General features: G+C 35.5%; 2 protein-coding genes across 2 annotated transcripts; both read right to left on the bottom strand.

Annotated features, from left to right (window-relative positions):
• Positions 1-3,732: 3,732 nt before the first annotated feature.
• or41a1 (odorant receptor, family 41, subfamily A, member 1) lies at positions 3,733-4,701 on the bottom strand (the record flags this gene model as incomplete). The annotated part of the gene is made up of 1 exon (XM_081355102.1): positions 3,733-4,701. One exon carries the CDS (start codon positions 4,699-4,701, stop codon positions 3,733-3,735), a length of 969 nt encoding a protein of 322 aa, XP_081211228.1.
• Positions 4,702-13,691: 8,990 nt separating this feature from the next.
• On the bottom strand, positions 13,692-14,669 carry LOC308683435 (olfactory receptor 1F1-like; the record flags this gene model as incomplete). Its single annotated transcript, XM_081353907.1, has 1 exon — positions 13,692-14,669. One exon carries the CDS (start codon positions 14,667-14,669, stop codon positions 13,692-13,694), a length of 978 nt encoding a protein of 325 aa, XP_081210033.1.
• Between the last annotated feature and the right edge of the window lie 6,712 nt (positions 14,670-21,381).

The raw sequence follows: 21,381 nt of genomic DNA, 5'->3' as shown, positions 1-21,381 counted from the left end.
AAAAACGCTTCAGTGCGCCCGCGCTCTGGCAACGGTTAACAGGTTAAGCAATTTTGAGCGTGGCATGGTTGTTGGTGCCAGACGGGCCGGTCTGAGTATTTCACAATCTGCTCAGTTACTGGGATTTTCACGCACAACCATTTCTAGGGTTTACAAAGAATGGTGTGAAAAGGGAAAAACATCCAGTATGCGGCAGTCCTGTGGCCGAAAATGCCTTGTTGATGCTAGAGGTCAGAGGAGAATGGGCCGACTGATTCAAGCTGATAGAAGAGCAACTTTGACTGAAATAACCACTCGTTACAACCGAGGTATGCAGCAAAGCATTTGTGAAGCCACAACACGCACAACCTTGAGGCGGATGGGCTACAACAGCAGAAGACCCCACCGGGTACCACTCATCTCCACTACAAATAGGAAAAAGAGGCTACAATTTGCACAAGCTCACCAAAACTGGACAGTTTAAGGTCTGGAAAAATGTTGCCTGGTCTGATGAGTCTCGATTTCTGTTGAGACATTCAGATGGTAGAGTCAGAATTTGGCGTAAACAGAATGAGAACATGGATCCATCATGCCTTGTTACCACTGTGCAGGCTGCTGGTGGTGGTGTAATGGTGTGGGGGATGTTTTCTTGGCACACTTTAGGCCGCTTAGTGCCAATTGGGCATCATTTAAATGCCACGGCCTACCTGAGCATTGTTTCTGACCATGTCCATCCCTTTATGACCACCATGTACCCATCCTCTGATGGCTACTTCCAGCAGGATAATGCACCATGCCACAAAGCTCGCATCATTTCAAATTGGTTTCTTGAACATGACAATGAGTTCACTGTACTAAAATGGCCCCCACAGTCACCAGATCTCAACCCAATAGAGCATCTTTGGGATGTGGTGGAACGGGAGCTTCGTGCCCTGGATGTGCATCCCACAAATCTCCATCAACTGCAAGATGCTATCCTGTCAATATGGGCCAACATTTCTAAAGAATGCTTTCAGCACCTTGTTGAATCAATGCAACGTAGAATTAAGGCAGTTCTGAAGGCGAAAGGGGGTCAAACACAGTATTAGTATGGTGTTCCTAATAATCCTTTAGGTGAGTGTATGTCTGGTTGGTAAGTATATAGCTAGTTGGAAAACAGTTTAGCTTACCTGTTTCTGGTAACATTTGATGGTAGAATGGTAGAATATTGAGGTAAATGTTTGTGTAGACAAATAGATCAAGTTAATCTGTTGTGTGATTGTGTGATTCACTTCTTTATAAAGTTTTGTTCACACTGTACTGTTGACACCTGCTGTGATCATCTTCTCTGGATCTGCTGCCTCAATCTGCTGCCAAACCACAGCTGTGCTGACACAACAGCAGGCACATGCACTCATAGACATCAAAGGGGGCTTGAGCACCTGCCCTTTTTATTCCTGGAGAGAAAGTGCCCTTTTTTCTGGGGTGCTTTTTTTATTTTTGAAAAATAATATATATTCCTGTTTGCGCATAGCTTCCCTGTCAAACAAATATATTTATTGAAGAATAGTATATCTAGTATATCTAAATATCGAAATTCGAGGCACTGGTCGAGGCTCGAATTTACTGCTGATTTGCCAAAGACAAATATAGTTAACCTGTGTTTTGCTAGCATGCATGCCTCATGAGCTACTAGACTAGCTAATGTGTAAGGGATAATCGCTATACATTATCCCGCTTATTACATGGCTACCTACCAAATAAATAATTAATGTGACACAAGCTATTGATTTAAAAGGGAGTTTATTGATTTAAACCCGATTGTATTGCTTCCACTAAAGAAAATAGTACGTTCCTTCTCTACGGTTAGAATCCTGTGAGTCCATAGCAACGCTCTGTTTTTCATGGCAACGGTCTGTTATACTCCGCACAGCGGTCTGTTATCAAGAAATAACAGACCGCATTCTACATTAGAATTCAACCAAGCCATGTAATAAAATAAGTTAGTAATAAAATAAGCGTATATCACCACCAGGTGATATGCTTTAGTTATTTTGTTTATCCTATTTACCTGCATTGCCCTGTCAATTAGATGCAAATGTGCGCATTTTAACTAGTTGACGCCTAATTTGCATACAGAACGTCCCCAGTTAATGACTTACATCAAGAGTCTTTCCCCCTGAAATTTAGAAATCTAAATTGGTGAATTTAGAAGAAATCTACAGATGCAAACAGATGGAGGATACACTCTAAAAAAATTTAGTAAATCTGAGTAACTGCATCTGATACATTAATACATAAAACTGAGTAGAAATAAGTTAACATTAAACATTAAAAATAACAATATTTATAAATTAACTTTTTATTTATGAGTAATTTCATATTTATAAATTTCAGTTTAGAGTGAATATTTGTGTTGATTTTAAAGTGTTATGTATTCTGATAACACCAAAATAATTAAAATGATGTAGTGCCTTGTGCAAAAATAAGCAAATTATTAGTAAAACACGACCCTCTGCTTGATGCAGTTATTTAGGTTATTCTAAATATATACTTGAAACTAGTAGCATTGAAAATGTTTTCAAAACATGCACATTGTGGAATGGTTTCCTTTGCTGCTCTTTAAACCTAGTGAATACCAAGGAGACCATGGTTTCTGTGTGAACTGATTATTTTATAGACATCTTTTGAAAATGAAACAATTGCTTGAGTTTGAGGAAGATACAATTAATTAACTTTTTAAATAAATTTTTTAAAAAAGAAGTCAGAGTTGCGTTTATATACTTTTTTGTAAAAAAAAAAAAAAAAAAAAAAAAAACGCAATTATGAGAAGTGCCCTTTATTTCACTTGAGCCCCTGCCCCTCAAAATGTCTGTGCACGTCCCTGCACAACAGTGACCCTTGTGGTGTGATACTCTTGTGGTATTTATTGATTATTATTTTTTAATGATCATGCTTGCACATAAGTTGGATTAAATTGCACATTTGCCCAAAATTACAATAGGTAACATGGAAGAAAATGGAAGCACTTTGGGAAAAAAATCCGCTTTTACCACTTTTAAGGATATAGTGTTAAAATGGACAAAAAAAAAAACATTTTCTAAGCTGACAACCTGGCTAGAACACATGTTGAGGGGTTAAATAATAATACTGAATAGGTTGTATACTTGAACCAAAAAGTGTCCAACAAAGTTTTAATATCAGTTTTGGCCCCCTGACTATTTCTAAATATTTCATGCATATGATTTATTGTTGTCTTAAAGGGATAATTCACCCATATATGAAAATTCAACATTAACTCACCCTCAAGTTGTTCCAAACCTGTGTGAGTTTCTTCTGCTGAACATAAAAGAAGAATATGGGTAAACAAACAGTTGATGGATGGTCGAACCCCACTGACGCACACTTATGTTCTTTCTGTCCATCCATTCTTAAATTATTTATGAACTTCAAGAATTTTCATTATTTAAGGATTTTTGAATGCAAAGCGAAAACAAAAACTGTCTGCGTACAGTATAGAAATCAAGCACAATGAGAGAAAACATGGAGATGTGCTCTCTTTGACTTTTAAATGGTGCAAGTTGATCAAGCAAATTCATTTTTACAAGATACATGCAGAGCAAATGTAGAATTGGGAGATTTAAATAAAAAAAAAACAATGCATTTTAAACCACAAAATAATACAAAGAAGCATCACAGAATGCCTCCAAAATAATATTAATAACATGGATAATATCAATTGAATCACAATTATGTTCTACATTAATGTGCATTTTACAAAGGATGAACAGACAGTCTGCGGGTTAACAACAAATAAATCCTGCTTCGAATCTCTTTAGTTTTCAATGAGTAAATGATGGGATTCACACAGGGTGTGATGAGGGATGACAAAGACAAGCACACCGTTCTTACATTTGGGTTTATAATAGTTCCAGAAAATCCAATATTGAAGATAACTAAAATTGGAATGAAGAATAAGGCCACTAACACGAGGTGTTCAGTGCACGTGGCCAGCGCCTTATAACGGCTCTGATTATTTTTCATTCTAAATACAGCAATTAATATACCAATGTAGGTCAAGAAAATAAAAGTCAAAGGTACAACGATGAAGAGTATAGTTAAAGCAGTGGCAAAATTCCATTGGTGCGTTGTATCGCTGCAAGCGAGTCTTAAAACAGGAGTATAATCGCAAAAATAGCTGTTGACCTTAAGAGAGCCACAAAATGAGAGGGTTGGGATGGATGAAGTGCCGTAGAGTACTGTAGTAAGACCAAAGAACCAAACTGCACCGATTATGTAAGCCATTCTAGTGTTTGTGTTTATAGACTCCTGTCTTAAAGGCAAGCAGATCGCAATGAATCTGTCATAAGAGAGAACACATATGGAAAACGATTCGAGGGATACAAAAGTATAGTAAGTGTACATTTGCAAAAGGCACAGTTTGAATGGCACAAAATTGTCTAAAACAAGGTAAGTCTTTATCATGCCAGGCACAAGAGAAGTGCTGAGAACAAGATCAACCAAAGCCAGATTACCAACAGCCATGAACTTTGGGACATGCAGTCGGTGGTCATAGAAAATGATGATGATCAGAAAGACATTGCATTTAACTGTGATCACATAGAGCACAGTGAGGAACATGACATAGATGTTATTGTAAGGCAATGAACTCAAGGCAACAATGTAAAATCCTGCAGGCTGAATGAGGGAGTTGTTGGGGGGAGAATTGCTGGCATTCTGCATGGCCGTCCTTCCTTTAACTTGACTGTAGCGTTCTTTGCTTTCAGTGGACGAGAAACCTGTGAGAAACAGTCATAAACAGCTTGTGCTTTACAATTCACCTCTAACATCTATGTTATTTGATGACAGAAGCCTTCACCAAATTCAGCAACAAGAATGAAAATATAAACATAACATGTTACAAGGATTGTCTTATTCATATACATACATGCAACAATGTTGTGATGGTTTGTAGATAGTGCAGACCGCACTAATGTCCTCCCTGCAGTTTTTGCCGCAGCTTCACAGTTCTGGATCACTGTGAATCCTGAATGTTAATTTGGTAATCTTTTATGGGCAATATATTGTCAATTTGTCCTCCAGAGGTGTCATTAAACAAGAGAGATTCTCAGGTATCTAAACAGCCTTGAGAGAAAAGACATTCATTAGTGGTGTTTGCTTCACTAATGTGAGATTATGGTATAACTAATTGGCTTAAGTGTCACTAATTAGTCTGTTTTTGTATACATTTTTTTGCAACAATAATGAAAATTTCTCATGTGGGATAATGAAAGATGGCATTATAGAAAATTGTGAAAATTATAACAAAACTTTACATTTAAAGGGAAAAGCGGTAAAAAAAATCTTTCTAAAGTAACTTTTTGATTTCATTTATATAATGAAATTAATAAACAAATAAATAAGCCTGTTCAATAATTTTTTTTTTATTTTTTATTTTTTTTTATCTTTCTGTTCATTAAAGAAACCTGAGAAAAACTATAATGGTTTCAACAAAAATACTGAGCACCAAATCAGCATATTAGAGTGATTTCTAGAGGATCACGAGACACTAAAGACAGGAGTAATGATGCTAAACATTTATTTTTGCCATCACAGGAATAAATTACATCTTAAAATATATTAAAATAGAAAACAGTTCTGTCATGAAAACTCTCAGAGAGTTTGGCATGGTAATAGGGGGTTTGCTGAAAAACTATTGAGGAATGTAGGTGAGTCAACTGAGTGAATATATATATTGATAGGATTGACATGATGATTGTTGATGACAAGTTGATTGGATTGATTATTTGAACATGCTCCTCCAGAACTTTGTTTAATGAAACATCATTTATGTAATTGCAAGCATATTGGGTTAAGGACTTGGGATAAGGTCTGCGCCTTAGCGTTTCATGACAGAACTTTGTATTTATTTTAAATTGTAATATTATTTCACAATATTACTAATTGTATTGTATTTTTTTATCAGATAAATGCAGATTTGGTGAGTATATAAGATACTTATTTCAAATAATTTTGTAATATTGCTTTCAGTAACAAAGCACACAATGAAAGAAATAGAGAATAGAAAATAGTCTTTAATGAAATAAACAAGGAAAACTCAGGAGATTGCAGGAGAATACATAACATAACCACGTTAATACTGACGATACCAGACAAATCAACAGAATGAAACTCGTTGCTTAAATAGAAAGAGTAATCAACCTGAACAGAAACAGGTGTGTGGAAACTAATTAACAGCCAAGGAAACTATCGAAACAACAAACGGGCAAGCAGACAGGGAAAACCAAAACTCTATCCATTCAAATGTCAAGCGAATCTTTAATAATGATGTAGTTGTTTATATTTTTAGCTTCATTGCAAGTGTATGGCATTTGGTATAGAAATAAACAATGGTAATTAAGTGCTTTTCCTAAAAATGAGAAAGAAAATACAGGGTATTAAAACAGTATGAACTACAAATAAAGTCAGTATGTGAGGCTAAATAGATGTGTTTTAGTCTGAATTAGGTAAGATGTGTGCTTCCATTTCAGTTTCAGCAATCCCTTCACTTGATTGGGATGTTCTCTTTTGTTTTGGGCGGCAAGTGCAGTAACCGTAACATCGGGCATATTTTGTAGTATTAAACACATACATGTATTTATACCGACTTCATCAGGCTCCGAAAATTCTTCACAAAGAACACAAAGAATGGCCTTCTCAGCTGCCATATTTGCAACTCTTGCGTCATCAGAACAGTGTGTTCAACGCATCACCGTTTCTGTTTAAAAAACGTTGTGCAACGTTTTGTCAGGGCTGAATGCAGCCCTGTTGATGGTGGTATCGGTAACCTAGTAACCAACAGTGAATAAAACACAGTCTTGTGTTTAATTCTCGCTACGTCAGAATTTATTCGGCAAATTCGTTTCCTTCTCCCATTATTCGCATTAACTATTTTTCGCACAAGTCAAAAACCACGTCAAGTGATAGGCTACTTGTTTCCTAAATTTGGTGTTACCGTCACTCGTTTCTCATGCAAAACTTCAAAATGTGCATACAAACAGGGTGATGGAAACATAGCTAATGACAATAAAACGGAACATACACGCATTTTTTTAATTCAATCAGCACTATTCCATGTCATTATGGGAATAGTGACAAAGAAAACCCTGATTTGCTTTTGTAATGTATTAAAAACAAACAAACAAAAAGCCTCAGAAATTTCACTATGTGTAAGTATTCAGACCCTCAACTCAGTGCATAGTTGAAGCACCTTTGGCAGAGATTACAGCCTTCAGTCTTTCTGGATATAATGTGATAAGCTTTGCACACCTGGATTTGAGGGGTTTCTCACACTCTTCTTGGCAATTCCTCTTCAAATTCAGGTGTGATGACTGTCCGTGGACTGTCATTTTCAGACTTGCCACACAGTACATCACCATGCTTTACTGTTGGTATTGTATCTGTATATAATCGTATACATATTTAACTTTAAAATATATCAAAAATAAGACAATCCTCCATCCATCAGGAAATACCAGACGTGAAAGTGACGGAGAAAGACTGAGAAAAAAAAGACACTGCATGACGGCACTTCTCTGAAGTATGAACACAACTTAAACAGCTTGATTGATTGAAGTTCTACAGTACATGGACATAAGTCATGAAACTTACTTTCTTTCTTTCTTTCTTTCTTTCTTTCTTTCTTTCTTTCTTTCTTTCTTTCTTTCTTTCTTTCTTTCTTTCTTTCTTTCTTTCTTTCTTTCTTTCTTTCTTTCTTTCTTTCTTTCAATAATTACATTTAAAGATATCAAGCTGTTGTTGTAATTTTTTGAGTATAAATAAAATTAAAATGAGACATCTGAAGGCACTGTTTCATTTGAGAATCTTATTGCTTCATGAACAAACATCCCAGTAGACATCTGTCTTAAATTGGAGAGTAAAATAAACATAAAGTCCTTTATCTCTTCATAATACATTTTAACTGCATAAAGACAACTTATAATTTGCTTTGAAAACACATGCTAATCAGAATTAATTTTAATCAAAACTTCCACTACAAAGGATTTGAGCTGGTCAGAGGTTATTGGATTGATCAAATGTCTTAACTCAAGGTGAGTTAACGTTGAGTGGTCACAGCCTCTCCAGATAAGGGAATGTTTCCAGTCTGCCATTGGTCAGACAAGAAGTTAACAGAATGACCATTGTTTGACTTTACAAATATTACAAAATGCAGTCAGAAAATATCATTGCAAATTCTGCATCTGTGCCATATACTGTATAAAGAAATGACAACCCAAAGGGAGAAATACACTCATAAACAACCTAATGACTCCCAAACACCCTAATTGTCTCTAAATATAGACAACATTGACAAAGTGACTCATTCGCCTGTCTTATTAAAGCAAATCTGAGGCAAAAACAAATTAGGTCTATGTGTGAATGATTTCTGCCCTAATTAGCCCCAAGCTGCTCTCATCTCATGAGGGTAAGAGGTAATGACCTTAACTGAGACACAATGTAAACATGTTTGTCCTCAGAGTGAGCTAATTGATCTCCCCAAACTCAAAAAGACATCTTAAAACTCTCAAAACGTAAAAAAAAAAGAGAGACAAAGCCCTCGATTATTAACAAGATTTATTGAGATTCCACAACACGTTTCCACAACAACGATTTACTAAAAACTAAAAATTTTCACGTACAGACGACACCATTTTTGAAATGATGCTCATTCACACAGATCCGCATTTACACAGAGACGATAACGTTATACTTTTGAAAAACTTGCACTTTGAAACCCTTTTTCAAAAGTTTACATTTGCAGGCTCCCAAAACGCAGATGTCGTGTAAATAAACAGCAAATAGGATCTGGAATTTAAGTCACCTGACGTCGCTTTAGATTCGTTATTTATTTGTTCATTAACATCATTTGATCATTTTCATCAGGTATAGATGAGTTTATCTCCTATTATGATTATTAAAATGCTTGAGTTGGCAGCATTGATGTATGGGGAGATAAAAACCAAAATATTATATATGCCTGACAAATTTCTCAAAACATTTCATCGCCAATGATGCCAGAGCAACAGGTCTTAAATCATTTAGAGTCTTAGCAAAATTAAGTTTCATATGAAAGGCACAAATTCAATAATTCAATTCAATTTTATGTATTTCAGAAATGAACAAATACAAATCACAGTTAGCTAAAAATGTATTAATTTAAACAATGTAATAATTTAAGGCAGAAACAATGAGCTCATTGAAGTAATGAATACCTGTCTGTTAACAGATGATTATGACATAGAAAATTGTAGCATTGGTGCACGTTGATTCAGAGTTTGCATCATCTGAAGTCTTCGCAGGAGTTGGCGCCGTCTCTTCACAGGTATTGGTCATCTGAATTCTTCATAAAAGGCATTATATGAATGTTTGAGTGTCTTTATTCTAGATTTAAACTGGGAGAGTGAGTCTTAGCCCCGAACATTATCAGGCCATTCCAGAGTTTAGGAGCCACAAAACACTCTCCTCCCTCCTTTAGTGGACTTAGACATCCTAGGCAAAACCAGAAGCCCAGAGTTTTGTGACCTTAAAGAGCGTGATGGATTGTAAGGCAATAGAAGATCAGGTAAGTACACAGGAGCTAAACCATTTAGGGCCTTATAGGTCAGTAGCAATACTTTGTAGTTGATATGGAACTTAAGGTCATACACAAGCACACACATAATCTGAATATAGGCCTATTGTCATTTCACGAGTTCACACTTACATGTAATTAAGTGGAGTAAAGGTTATGCGTATTTGACGTGCTGTCCGGGGGGAGTGCTCCGAGCTCAGAATTTGGCCCGAACCCAGTGTACCATTTAACTACCCGGTTATTGTAAGAGTGGTTAGGACTAAAAGTGAGGAGAAGGGGTGGTGGAGGGATACTGTTAAACTGTCAATGAACAGAGGTAAGTCTGCTGTATACATACCTCTTATTTGGCAATTGATTAACTAAGTGCGCTCCTCTTGTGTTAATTTAGGGTTAATTTTCTGAACGTGCTCCTCTCGAACTTTGTTAATAAAACATCATGTATTATTTTATCATCTCTGGTTATTAAAGCCTTTTTTCTATTAGGTTGTCTTGCACTCAAAAAATAGATTGTTGGATTTAGTTAAAGAAGTGGTCTCAAGTAGTTCCAAGTTGTAAGAACTAAATAAAGTATATATCACTTTTGATTTGAAATTAACTAACTACCTGCAATGGTTTGGGGGGATGGTGTTATTTTATGCAACACCCCTAGTCTTTCTGAGAATTCTCTGGGGTTTATATTAACCACAGAGGAGCCTTTTTACAGTACAGTTGAACACCTGGGGCGTTAGGTCCCAGTCAGATCACAGGATGACCACCCACTGCTGGCCTTACTAACACCTATTCCAGTAGCCACCTAGTTTTCCCAGGAGGTCTCCCATCCAGATACTGACCAGGATCAAACCTGCTTAGCTTTAATGGATGTTCAGGTTGATAGATACTGGCTTGCGCTTGTGTGTCTCCTTAAGCGTATCTTATACACATACATCTAGCCTGTAGCTTTCAAACCAGCAAGACTCTATTTTAAATGTTCATTGGCATTTAGTTGCTCATCTCAACTATTTGTTGCACAAAGGGACATCTTATAATGAAGAATGGACGATGGGTCATTAAATTATCATTAGAAAGATAATGCACACATAATGGTAATGCAGCCACAACGCGAAATTGAGTTTTATGAACAGTAAAGCCCGCCTCCTTTGATTTGATTGGCTCATACATTTCGACACTGACAGTCGTCTTAAGACCGTTGCACTGAGCCTGAGCACACTTATTAATTTTGATATTTGGAATGAATTTTGGTTTTGTGTTTTTATTGACTGAACTTTTATTGTTGTTGAATAATGTAGTTTTGTATTTTTACTTGTTGGGACCCCAAGTGTAGCTGCTGCTAATGGGGATCCAAATAAACAAATAGACAAATAAATGTAGGCCCAGTTTCAAAGACAGGGCTAGATTAAGCCATGATTAGGCCTTAGTTTAATAAGAACATTTAAGCAGCTTTTATAATCGTGCCTTAGAAAGAAAACATTACTGTGTGTAATGTAAAATTACTGGTGTGCATCTTGAGACAAAACAATTGCACTGAAATATTTTAATATGTTAGATAGAGCAAGTTGCTATCAGTTAAAACAGCTCATACATGCATTTTAGTCTGGGACTAGGCTAAACCATTGTCTGTGAAACCAGGGAAAGTGTAGCAAAAATGCAAGTGTTTACAGAGATTTATTTTAATTTTCAATACGTTGCATTTGAAAATAAACTTCTAAATATCTGTTCAGTAGACCCTAGATGACACAATTTAAGAATTGTGGTGCTTCTAATTAAGTTATAAAAAGCAGTTGCAAATGTTGTACTAAATACACAGACTGCAGCATACCAGTACTCATCTTCGCACCAATAAAATGTGAAACATTTTGTTTTCCTATCAAATTATATGTAATATCTAACTAATTTAACTTGCAGTGGAATGTTTTCCTCAACGTCTCAATATTTTGGGGCATGAGTTCCCAAACAGGATGCATGATGGGATATGCTTAGCTTTGAAACCCGTTCCAAAGTGGAATAGTGTGGGTTTAGCGTGCGTTCAGGGCACTGCTCTTTAGCATTTTTAAGATGTGGGACAGTCTTGTGCACTTCCTTTTGATTACTTCAGGTGTGTTTAACTGTTGGAGCTAAACTCTGCAGGACAGTGGCCCTACAGGAGAAGGATTGAACACCTCTGGTCTAGTTAGTCAACTGGCTTGTCTGGTTAGTTAGCTGGTGAAACATCTTGGATTAGCAGCAAATCAGCTACCAGCTGGTCCTACCTGTTGAAGGCTGTCAGATATTTTCCCCCTTCATGAAACTAGTCAGCCAGCAAATGATCAGCTTAGACCTTCCCTTACGAAAAAGAAGTATACTTCAAGTTCATTTTATGCATTCATTTATACTTAAGTATTGTTCAAGTATATTTTTAAGTATACTTTATGTAGTAAGTATACTAATATCAATGTGTACTTGTAGTAAATTTGTAAGTGTACTATTTCAATACTGCTTGGGACTAAATTGGCCCACTTTTAGTATATAAAAGTATATGTTTAAGTGTACTATAAGTGTAAGAGTAGTAAACTTTAAGTACACAACTAGGTTTTGCCGGTTTTGTATTTGTAATGCATCTGTACTACAAGTGAACTTATAAGTATACTAGTAGTTTACTATTTTAATACAAGTGTTACATTTTTTAGTTTATGAAAGTACACACTGAATACTCTCAGTAAACTAGTTTATACTGCAAGTATACTTGTAAGTTTTCCTTAAGTGAACATAACATTATACTGGGGAGGGGGGCTGGGGGGGGGGTTGTACTTGAAAAATACCTTTAACTGTACTTTAACTAATTTTAAAAACAACACTTAAATGTCGGTAAGTTTCATAAAGAAAGGCAACATTTTAAACAAAAAAGTTGAGAAAATCACATTTTTGTCAAAGACTATGCCTTGATCAGATCCAGAACAATGATAAAAACTCAGATGGAGTAGATCGAGTTCAACACCCCCCAAAGCTTCACAGTCGTTTTCTCTTCATGGGTTACGCTTCATTTCATTTGGTAACATTAAGCAGTTTTGATTTACATGCTGTTTAATGTTTGATGATCACGTTATTTTACATTTGAGTGAGCAATCTTCTACCACTTGTTTCAGCTTCTTATTCTCCTGTGTTTTGATCCGGAGATTCTGTACTAGAAGATGTGTCCCCTACTGTATATCAGAGAAAACATGGATAGCTGGAAAATTCAGTCAAAATTGGGGTAAGAGTAAAGTAGAATTAAAGTAAATTCCTATACGTACACTACCAGTGGACTAGCCTACACAAAAAATCAGATACGCAGAATTAGAAACATATCTGTTTTATATCAATATCCTAATCAACATTTTCAAACAATGTAAGCTTCATAAGACTGTACATGAAAAACTATGTAAAAAAAAAAGTATATTTAACAGGCTACTTGATCAACAGAGTTAACACAACTACAAGCCAAGTATACTTTGAATACTTAATTATACTTTAAGTATATCTCGATCAAAAGATTGAATACAAGTACAGGCCAAATATACTTGGACTTTACACTTAAGTGTAATTTTAAGTATATTTTTGAGAAGTATATAAAATGTAGACTGAAAGTATACTTTCTCATTTTTAGTCTAAAAGAAGTATACAAATAGAACACTTGAATAAACTACTTTTTCGTAAGGGTTGTTAAGTACATGTGCTGTAAACCTGGTGCAATCTTTGCACTTTGATTACCAAGCAGCTTTTGATAATTATAAGATATGGTAGACAATAGATACAGGGAAAGAACATTACTGTACTAAAAAGAAAGACTTGGTTTTATATGTGTGATGATAATTTAGAGGCTCTTTCCCAGGTGTGAACATTTTACAGAGATGTTGCACAATGAAAGAATACATGGAGTGGTTCTTTATGATTAAATTAAAGTATGCTAGTTCTTACAAGATAACTGCAGAGCATTGAGGAATTGGAATTGGAGATTTAAGTTTTATAGAAAAACAATGCATTTTAATATGAACACAAAATAATACCAAAAGCATCACAGAAATCCTCCAAGATAACATTATAATTAATCTCAGCACTTTGCACTTGAGTCGCAATTATGTTCTATACATTAATGTGCATTTTTAAGAGGACGAACAGACAGTCTGCGGGTTAACAAAGAATGAATCCTGCTTCTAATCTCTTTAGTTTTCAGTGAGTAAAGGATGGGATTCACGCAGGGTGTGATGAGGGATGACAAAGACAAGCACACCAGAACAGCATTGGAGTTCCAAAAAACTCCAAAAAATTTAAGATTGAAGATAACTAAAATTGGAATGAAGAATAAGGTCACTAACACGAGGTGTTCGATGCATGTGTACAGCGCCTTATAACGGCTCTGATTATTTTTCATTCTGAATACAGCGATCAATATACTCATGTAAGTCAAGAAAATAAAAGTCAAAGGTACAACTATGAAGAGTATACCTAAAGAAGTGCCCAAATTCCACTGGTGCATCATATCGTTGCAAGCAAGTTCTAAAACAGGAGCATAATCACTAAAATAGCTGTCGACATTAAGAGAGCCACAAAATGAGAGGGGCAGGATGGATATAGTAACAAAGATTATTACAACAACACAAAATAACCAAATTGCACCAATTATGTAAGCCATTCTGGTGTTTGTGTTTATAGACTCCTGTCTTAAAGGCAAGCAGATTGCAATGAATCTGTCATAAGAGAGAACACATATGGAAAACGACTCGAGGGATACAAAAGTATAGTAAGTGAACATTTGCACAAGGTACAATTTAAATGGCACAAAATTGTCTAGAAAAAGATGAGTCTTTATCATGCCAGGCACAAGAGAAGTGCTGAGAACAAGATCAACTACAGCCAGATTACCAACAGCCATGAACTTTGGGACATGCAGTCGGTGGTCATAGAAAATGATGATGATCAGAAAGACATTGCATACGACTGTGATTAAATAGAGCACAGTGAGGAAAATTACATGAATTTCCTTGTACGGCATTGAAATCATGCCAACAATGTAAAATCCTGCAGGCTGAATGAGGGAGTTGTTGGGGGCAGAATTGCCGCTCTGCATAGCCGTCCTTCCTTTACGACCAAGTTTCCTTGCAGCGCGCTTTGCTTTCAGTGGATGAGAAACCAGATTCCTATGAGAAACAGTCACAAACAGCCTGTGCTTTACAAATCACCTTTAACATCTGTATTATTTGATGGCAAAAGTCGTTAAAACATTCAACCAGAAATCTAACAATGAAAATGTTACATTGTCTTAATAATACATGAAAAGGTGTTGTGGTGATTTGTGGACAACACGTTTTTGCCTCTGCTTCACAGTTCGGATCCTTAATGAAACTTGAGAACATTTATGGGGAATATATTGTCAAATTTGTCCTCCAGAGGTGTCATTAAACAGGAAAGAACCTCCAGTATCAACTAGTCTTGAGAGAAAAGACATTCATTAGTGGTTTTTGCTTCACTAATGTGAGATTATTGATGGTGTGACTAATTGCCTTAAGTGTCACTAATTAGTCTGTTTGTTTTTGTGTTCATTTTTGTAACAACAATATAATCTCCCAGAGGGACAATGAAGACAGCATTAAGAACTCCATAACTCCATAACACTCAAAGTGGGAAAATCATATACAGTAACCAAAACCTTAAATGTAACACTTCACTGTAAAAAACAAATTACATCCCCAAGTCAAAATTTCTAGTGACTGATAACATCTAAATTTTTCAATTAGTCTGACGTATTATTTCTCATTGAGCCAATGTTAACAGACTATTGCAACAAGAATTGCACTTGGGCCAATTTAAAAATTTAGATGTAACCAGTCACTAGAAAATTTTGACTTGGAGAGGTTAGAATTTTTTTACAGTGTTTATTTTAGGGTCAAAATCTCACTATTAGTTGCTTATTAGCATCAGAATCAGAAAGAGCTTTATTGCCAGGTACACTCAAAAAAATAATCTGTTGAACGAACTTAATTAAATTAAGGAAAGGTTTTCCACGAAATTGAATTACATTTGTCCAACAAAATCTAAATAGTTTGAAATAATGTGTTGTAATCTTGTTGTATGAATTTAAATTAATTTAGTCATTCCTGCTAGATAAAGTTTTGTCGGGTTGACTACATTTAGTTTTTGACCTGCCTTAAATAACCAACATTATAATTTTAGTTAATTTGACTCTATGGTCACTTCTAATGATAGACACTAATGTTCAATTGAATTATTACTTGTGCAGGTCTGTGAGCAAGGTTTACACAGTGTATACTGAGTGCCCACAGTCTGAACATGAGGTGTTATGCACATATAGCATAATACTGAGCCCACAGCCTAAACACAGTCGCCACTCTTCTGCAAAATGGTAACCACAAAATTCAAAAACATTACAGAAAGTCCTCTAAGTTTATAACATAACTGAACATTAAACACTAACATTAACTAACAACATCTTTCCATTTACTGAAAAACACATAAAATAACACTTTTTCCCTAAATTGACCCTCTTAATGCAGTCCCTTGCAAAGCATGCTGGGAACTACAGATCCACTGCCCGGTTAGATTTCAACAACAATGATTCATGTAGTTTTCACACAAATGAATTAGGTTGATTGAACACAATTAAATTAAGTTGTGACAATATTAAACAATCGTGTTACTTTGGCTTATTGTAATTAATTATTTTAACAAGAGGCCAAAATTATTTTTTTGAGTGACATCCGGTTAAGACGAACGAAAAATATTCATGTTGACTCAATTAAAAAAAATTTGGTAAACCAAATTTTAAAAAAATTACATTGATTACATTTAATGAAATTAAGCTGGAATCATTTCTATGAAGGGTTGTGTTGTATATGCTCATTTTAATTAATGAAATTGAACAAAGAGCTAAAATCATTTTTTTGAGTGTATGTTTATACATATGAGGAATTTGTTTTGGTGACAGAAGCTTCAGAACAAACAGAATGACAGTGACATGACACAGATAATAAAAAGAATAAAAATAAGTAAATAGGAAATAAAAAAACAAAAAATAAAAAAAAACACAATATACAAAAATAGACAATGGACGTTATATGTGTGTACAGGTATGTTATGTACAAATGCAAGGAAATGTAAATAAGTATGGTGTTTTAAATAACAAAATGTATAATAGTCTTGTGTAATGTACATCCTTATTGCCAAGTGGGGGCATTAACTGTTCATGAGATGAATTGCCTGAGGGAAGAATCTGTTCCTATGCCTGGCCGTTCTGGTGCTCAGTGCTCTGTTGCGCCAACCAGACAGCAAAAGTTCAAAGAGGTAGTGGCCTGTATATGAGGGGTCCAGAATGATTTTGCCAGCCCTTCTACTCACTCTGGATGAGTACAGTTCTTGGAGAGTGGGGAGGGTTGTACCAGTGATTAGGATAGGACTATCCGCTGTAATCTTCTATGGTCTGATTTGGTGAAACAGACAGATATAGAAGTGCAGTAGAACTATATCAGCAGCTCCTGTGGCAGGTTTAAATTCCTCAGCTGGCAAAGGACATGCAGTCTCTGAGAGAAAAGAGAATGACTACAACTGCACTTTGAAGTGTGAACACAAGTTACACAGCTTGATTGACTGAGGTGTTAAAATGACATAAATCCTGAAACTTCTTTCTTCCTTTCTATTATAATTGCGTTTAGAGATGTCGAGCTGTTGCTGTAATTTAAAATAAATGAAACTGAGATGCCTGAAGACACCGATTCATAGAAGTATAACACTATGAAAAAAAACAAAAACAAAAACAAAAACAAAAACAGTGTTGCTATATTAAAGTGCCCCTATTATGCTATTTTAAAGGCTTCTAATTTTGTTTGAGGTCTCCTACAACAGTTTTATATGCATCAAGGGTCAAAAAACACTTTAATTTTCTTATAATATACATTGCACATCACCACATTTTTCAGTGATTATCAAACGGCTCATTGGATGAATCAGTCTCTTTAAATCCCTCCTTTCCGCAAGCTAATCTGCTCTGATTGGCCAGATGGCCCAGTCTGTAGTGATTGGTCTATTGCTTACAGCACACATCGGAAACAAAACACCCATTACCATTAACTTCAGCTCCGGAGGCTTCCTAAAGCTCAGCTATTGTACACACAGTAAAGACCCTAACGATGACGTTATTTTTACCGTATCTATCCGAGTCCGATTATGAAACATTGGATGAACTACTTATTCAACCCGAACCTCCATCGCAAGCACGACTTGAGCAGGATGTTTCTCAGTGATAAGCTGCTCAGTTTGAGGTACATTAGGAGATGTTTCAACTGTAATTTCTCACCATCAGCATTAACAAATGTATGTCCAAACAAACATGTTTACATTTCTAATTTATTGCAGTGGACATGCGAGAGCAAGTTGTTCCAAATAAACAGAGTACTGACCCATCTTTCAAGAGCAAGCGTTTTGTGAATCCTGCGTTAAACTCCGAGATTTGAGAAGAAGTTGTCAGTAAAATTACGAGTTTGAAGTCGGGACAAATTGTTCACGAGAGGACAACTAGCAGGCATTATGCAAATGTATTTCTGGTGACGTAAAACAGGTTTATGTGGTTTTGAGTCGATTTCTCTTTTGAGAGACAGTAACTTTATTTATCATGCACTTTCGAGTTTACAACTTTGCAGAACGTTTACATTCACAAACAGCTATATTACACACTGCACGAAAGGGAATATTAAAAACAAAACAAAATAGGGGCACTTCAAAACACATCACCATATCTGTCTTAATTTGGAGTGCACTATTTAAAAAGTGCCATCCTCACCATGCTTATCGTTTTTGTCTTCATAACCCACATTTTAACTGCTTTAAACTTATAATTAGCTTTGATAACATATAATCTTCATTCATTTTAATCAAAGCTTCCACTCAAATGATTTGGTCTGGCCAGAGGTTATTGGATTGAGCAAATCCAATTCAAGGTGTTTCAAGTGGTCACAGCCTCTCCAAAAGTATAATTTTCGTATATTAACCTGCACTGTACCAGCATTAAGTATCAATTATTCAATTTATGTACAGTACCTTCATTCATTGTGCAGTATTTGGCTTCAAAGCACGACCTCTCTCGTATCCTGTGATTGTTTCGGAGCAGCTGAAGCCGTTTCTCATCACTCTGTGTGAAATACAGACTGAACGGCGGGTCAAAACAGTTAATGTCATACTTTTACGCTCAGATGGAGTGAAGTTGTCATATTTTATACCACTCTGTGATCAAATTATGGGATAGCAAACTTACTGAGACTTCATGTAATGAGGATTTTACTAAAAATACCTATGAATACTGCACGTGAAATGTTTTGTGGCTGCAAGGGTTTTTAAGCTGTTTTGCAAAATCTCATGTATAAATTTATTTGCCGGATTTGAAAATTAGATAATTGTGGGCTTATCAAATATGTGTCAGTTTTGTGAACTTAAAAGAAATAGAAAGTTCTAAATACTCATAAAAGCTAATTTGATTTGAGTTTAGCGTATACTCAAACCAATTAATTATTTTGAGCATTAGGTTTTACATAGTTTTGCAAATTTAGAATAAAGCCAGAACACACACACACACACACACACACACACACACACACACACACACACACACACACACTGACTCATTTGTCTGTCTTAAAGCAATTCTGAGACAAAAACAAATCAAGTCTAGTCTGTGTGAATGATTTCTGTCCTAATTAGCCCCAAGCTTCTCTCATCTCATAAGGGTAAGAGGAAATTACTCTCAAAACTTAAATGAAAAAAGGTCACTGAGGTCGCCCTAAATTTGGTATTTATTTGTTCATTAACAATTATCAATTTCAATAGAGATTAGCTTACTATAAGGATTATTGAAATATTGAGAGTTGGCTGCAGTGATGTATGGCGAGATAAAATTCTGATGTGAATATTAATGAGATGTTGCATCAAATACATCATGTGTATCATCTTCTGCCACCTGGATTTTAGAAGCCTTAGGTAGACAGCAAACTGACAAGAACCTGTCAAAACCTTCAAATATATTTTGTTTGAAAGCTGCTTTTGCCTCATGATTGCTGATGAAATAATTTTGTTTGACAATCGCCATCCATTATGAAAGACAAACACTTATATTTCATCATTTTCTGCGGGTTATGTAATGAGCCACCACAGTTTTCCAAGAGTCCCTTTCCTCAAACTAGTCAACACTTTAAGGACTTTAATGAGTCTCAATTAGAGCATTGGAGCAACAACCCTTTTTAAATAATGTGTCCATGACAGTATCTTGACAATTCCAAATGCATACACACCCCAATAATTAGTAAGTACCTGTTATGTATTTTACATACTCAAGGTGAAGAATAAGACGACACAGACACGAGTACCTAACGGAGATCATGCTAATAATATAACTTTACATGACAAGTTTCTTTGGAGAAGTAGCAGATGGAAAAATCACATAAGAACAATTGCTATAATAGTTTTTCAAGAGTCCCTGAACATTAACTCCTGAAAAACTTTTACTGAAAATAGGTAGTTGCTTGGCCGGCACTATGCTAAGGTGTTCCTTGTGCAAAAAAGATAGTATAGAATGGTAATGGGTTGTCCTAGCACTATAAAGAGTTAGATGAGTTGGCACAAGACCAGAGCAGCACATTATAAGAGAAAATAGCCTATTCAAAGGGTTTTATTCTTTATCTCTTGCTCTTTTTCTTTTTTTGCTGTGGTCGGCATAAATATTTGACTGTTTCCTCAATTTTAGAAAGTCATTGAATTGGACAAAGTCATTTCGAATTTCACTCAGGCTTACAGGGGGAATGGACTCTGAGTCAGAGGCCTAATTCTTTACACACAGAGTGTGACTAACTCAAAGATGCTGAGAGACTGGGGTCTGGAGTAGGTCATGTGAGATTAATAAATGTATGTGTGAAATTAAATCAGGGTGGGAAAGAAGATTCACCTTCTGAATATAACAGATGAATGATGCTGAGGCAGAATCTTTTTTTATCATCTAAGACTTGAACTGACGCCATCAGCACATATTAACACCTGCAGCTTTCTTAGCCAGAATCAGCACCACTAGTTTTGCAATATTTTGAGAATCCTCAAAACCCTATTTTGAGTACATTTTCTGAAAATAATGAAATATGGTACGAATCCCTAAAGGGACAGTAACATAAAAATATTTATTTTTCAAATTATAAAGAAATTACCATTTCCTCCAAATATTAGGGCTCAAATAATATGATTTAATGTTTTTCTTAAAATATTGCTCTTTTTTTTTTTAAATTGCAGGAGCAATTTGAAAAAAATAATTGGCTCAAAATAAATTTACCATTTACCATTTCCATTTACTCGCCCTTATTTTCTTCCAAACTATATGCCATTTTATCTGTGAAACACAAGGATGAGAAAATGGTGACTGTAACTGTGAAACTCCAAAACTTTATTTTGTCCATCGGGAATTGATCTGATGGTTGTGGTTTGCTCTTGCTGTGATGTCATGTGAGTGACAGGTTGTCCCGCCCTCGCACCAATTAACACGTCATCAGAGAAGAGATGTCACTGCAAGAGGGAGGGGAAGTTATTTTAATTAAAGATTACAAGGGCACATTAATTAAAATAAATTATGCATGGATAAATCATTTATATTAAATATTGCAATAAAAAAAAAAAAAAATAAAATAAAATAAAAAGAAAGAAGAAGAATTGTCCATTTTGATATCATGGTGATTTTAAGTTGTAGCCACTTAAAATTGTCTCCTTTCCATTCGGGTTTGTTGCGTACACAAAAACGT

This window comes from Scardinius erythrophthalmus, assembly GCF_964197995.2.
Source record: "Scardinius erythrophthalmus genome assembly, chromosome: 23".
Taxonomy (NCBI): domain Eukaryota; kingdom Metazoa; phylum Chordata; class Actinopteri; order Cypriniformes; family Leuciscidae; genus Scardinius; species Scardinius erythrophthalmus.
Note: the sequence above shows the minus strand (reverse complement) of the source record. Positions and strands in the feature narration are given on the sequence as shown.